We start from the raw sequence: 3,149 nt of genomic DNA on the forward strand, positions 1-3,149 counted from the left end.
AGGGCTATCATGTATAAGCTTAAGCGTGGTTTACAGTTGGATGAGGATAATTGGCTCAGGCCTTTTGATCTGGTGGATGGGGAGGGTAGGCGGTACAGAACTTTCCTTCGGGATTGTGTTGTTGATAGGTGGAGGACAAGGTGGACGAACAGTGACAAAGGGAGGGTGACGTACGAATTTATTCGTGACGCAACGTTCGTAGTGGACCGGACAGACTTTCGCTTTGGCTTAAGTACTGGTTTCTTACTGGGGCATGGCTCTCTCAATGCTTTTCTCCATAAAAGAGGCCTGTCCCAGACGGATTTATGTGGGTGCGGGATGACCGAGGTATGCTTCCAGTCCTCGGTCATCTGACGGAACGCTGTTACTATGATGACATTAGAGATTTAGCAAGTATGGGTATATCGAATGGAGGGGCGGGGTGGGATTTCAGTAGGGCACTTGAAGGCGATCGGACCTTTAGTTGTTTAAGTAGTTTTGCTCGTGAAGCATTTAGGAGAAGGACGGTACTTAGTGGAGGTGGTCGTCGTGTATAGCCCCCTTGCAGTTGGGTTTGGTTGGTTGCACCGGGCGGTGGTGGGTAGGTGCACCGGGTGGCGATGCTAGTCTTGGTGCGGTTATCGGCGGTTGTTGGCAGTTGTAGGTGGTGTACGTGCTGCCTACGGTGGGTGGTTCGTGGTTTCCACTTCATGTGCTTCACTCGTCCTTTGGATGTAGTTCAATGTTTGTATTGTGATGTCCGATGCCGCGGTCCTTTGGGCCCTTTGTGCAGTCCGTGAGAACAGCATGTTAATTGTTTGTGATTTGCGTATTTGTCACTGCTTTTGGCCAGGTTTTTCCTTGCCACTTGCGGTTATCCCCGTTGCTTATTTTTGTTTTGGGATACCAGCCCGGACGTGTGTCGAACTGGGAGAAGCACCAGTCTCGAGCCTGAGCGGAGATTTTCCATACCGCGGGTGTCAGGTGCCCCTGGATCTGTCGATCCAGCCTGACAGTTGGTGTGACCCCCTGGGGAGCTTCGCGGGGGTTGTGGTTTCGCCAAGGTGAGAGTGTGCCTTCTGCATGCTCTCCGTTTGGTACAGTACTTCGGTGCTGGTGCGCTGGTGGGCGCTTTTCCGCCTGTGGCTCAGCCACTTTGAGGTAGGGCAATAGGCAGGTACTCACATAAAACTCTTCATGATACTGTTGAAATCACGATAAAGTTCGCAATATTAAATATTTGCACACTACTCCATTTCTACTACTCATAAGGTGATTGGTATTACAAATGGTATATGTCGGTCCACGTTTTGGTATATCCCCCCATATACACAATATTCTGCATTTTAGACTCGTTTTTCAATTGCTTTTGTTGTAATTTTGCGATTTAATTATGGAAAGCCTTCTTACTAAAAATAATTTATTGATCCACTTTTTACGGTAGACCACATAAAACCGTACCTTCTAAATTCCGGTATTTTTTGGGTAGAACCCTTTTATTCCCATTATTTAAAAAATCCAGCCGAATTGACTTTAATTTAATATATTGGATTCTCATTTTGTGTACAATCTTTCTATATTTTGGAGTAGCTCTCTTATAAAGGTTTCGCCCCATTTCCGAATTTTACATTTTTCAACGAAGGTAATTCTAATCATTCCGAGTTCTATTAGCGTGAAAACATCTTTCTAGAAAATAATGATCCTCCAACTTTCGGCATTTGTAAGGTTTTATTCCCTAAGGCGCTGTTATTTCACTTTCCGGAATCATGTTGTTTAAAAAACCTTATTTCCAGAATGTTTTGAATATTTACGTTTAGCTTCCATACAAATCACCCTCTTAATTTTCGGTACTTTTAGGTTCCTGTCCCAGTTTTCCAACCTGAGTGTCTGTAATTTTGTAAGTCATTATCCCAAATGAAAACTTTACTAAACATTTAAAAACAATTTAATTCCCAGGTTTTTAATAAATATTCAACGTTTTTTTAAAAAAATATTCAACGGGATGACTCATAGCTTAGAATGATGGCTCATTGCAATTAGAGTGATGGGATTACAATATATAGTTATATATGTTTTACTAAAAATATATATTATATTTTAACATTTATTTTTCTTATTATGTGCAATGTTTATGCCTCAACACAGTAATATAATTCCGCAGATACTTGGCAAAATCGATCATGGCAGTTGTAAACCCCTACAGAACCAAATAAATAACAAATCTATTAAATATAATAATGATATGCTGAAATGCCTTACCTTATCTACAACATAACCTGGTAAACTACTTTTCAGATCGATACACATAATCCACTCAAATATGCACTCGTTGGGATCTTCCTCCACTTCATGCATAACAAAGGCCGATAGTAAATTATGTCCTCTAATATATTTGGAATTTGTGGGCAACTCATTACGTTCCACACTACATGCAGCAGCAATCCATACACGGCGCCCGAAACTTCGTGGATGCTCTTTTATAGCTCTTAATGTGTTTTCGGATTCATTCCGAATAACATTGTTGGCACAAAATATTCTAAGACGATCCTGTTCCTCGCTATTTAATATCAAACTTTCATTGCTTAGTTTTCCATCTTCTATTAGACAAGACGATCTAAGATTAACGAAGTCTCGTGACTTGATTAAACCACCAACATGCGAGGCAGAAACATGATAGGTAATATCACTTCGATCATTAAAAATCTGCAGGGAAAAAAGATAAATACAAAAACTTATGACTGTTTGGTGCCATCTTACCTTGAGTTTGATAGATTCTAATACGGTAGGGTTCCACTTCGGTATATCGGCAACGTCATAGAGTAGTGCATTCGCCAATGCCTTTGCAGGATATTTTACATGACACTATAAAATTGATTTAAAAAATTGTTCTCCTTAATTGTCTCTTTAAGTATCAATGAAAACGATTATTTTCATTTCGAAAAATTACTCACTCTCAACTTATAAACTTTTCCCAATCGCGAATCTTCCAGGCTACTGACAGTGTCACATTCTTTAGTTTTCTTAATCAATTTCCAATCCTCCGATAACAATAAATCATAAACGTGTCGCACGCAATCTAGACCCAATCGTTGATATTCATCCTTTTCGAGGTGTATAGTTTTGGCTCCCGTAATTGCTGCCACACAACGAAGACATAATTTTGTAAACAT

The 3,149-nt window shown here is 40.4% G+C and overlaps 1 protein-coding gene across 1 annotated transcript; it reads right to left on the reverse strand.

Annotated features, from left to right (window-relative positions):
* Positions 1 to 2,095: 2,095 nt before the first annotated feature.
* Positions 2,096 to 3,149, reverse strand: LOC133321116 (steroidogenic acute regulatory protein-like). The gene is made up of 4 exons (XM_061530212.1): positions 2,931 to 3,149; positions 2,737 to 2,841; positions 2,239 to 2,682; positions 2,096 to 2,176 (listed from the first exon to the last, which is right to left on the reverse strand). The coding sequence occupies exons 1-4, from the start codon at positions 3,147 to 3,149 to the stop codon at positions 2,096 to 2,098; spliced, it is 849 nt and encodes a 282-aa protein (XP_061386196.1).

Source organism: Musca vetustissima, unplaced genomic scaffold, assembly GCF_032173495.1.
Source record: "Musca vetustissima isolate MV318-11 ecotype Yass unplaced genomic scaffold, APGP_CSIRO_Mvet_v1 utg19342, whole genome shotgun sequence".
NCBI classification, from domain to species: domain Eukaryota; kingdom Metazoa; phylum Arthropoda; class Insecta; order Diptera; family Muscidae; genus Musca; species Musca vetustissima.

Coding starts and splice junctions, on each gene's coding strand:
- LOC133321116 (XM_061530212.1), bottom strand. CDS start 3,149: ATGTTTACAAAATTATGTCTTCGTTGTGTGGCAGCAATTACGGGAGCC. Junction 2,842..2,930: donor GAAAAGTTTATAAGTTGAGA/GTGAGTAATTTT, acceptor TCAATTTTATAG/TGTCATGTAAAATATCCTGC. Junction 2,683..2,736: donor TAGAATCTATCAAACTCAAG/GTAAGATGGCAC, acceptor TTTTCCCTGCAG/ATTTTTAATGATCGAAGTGA.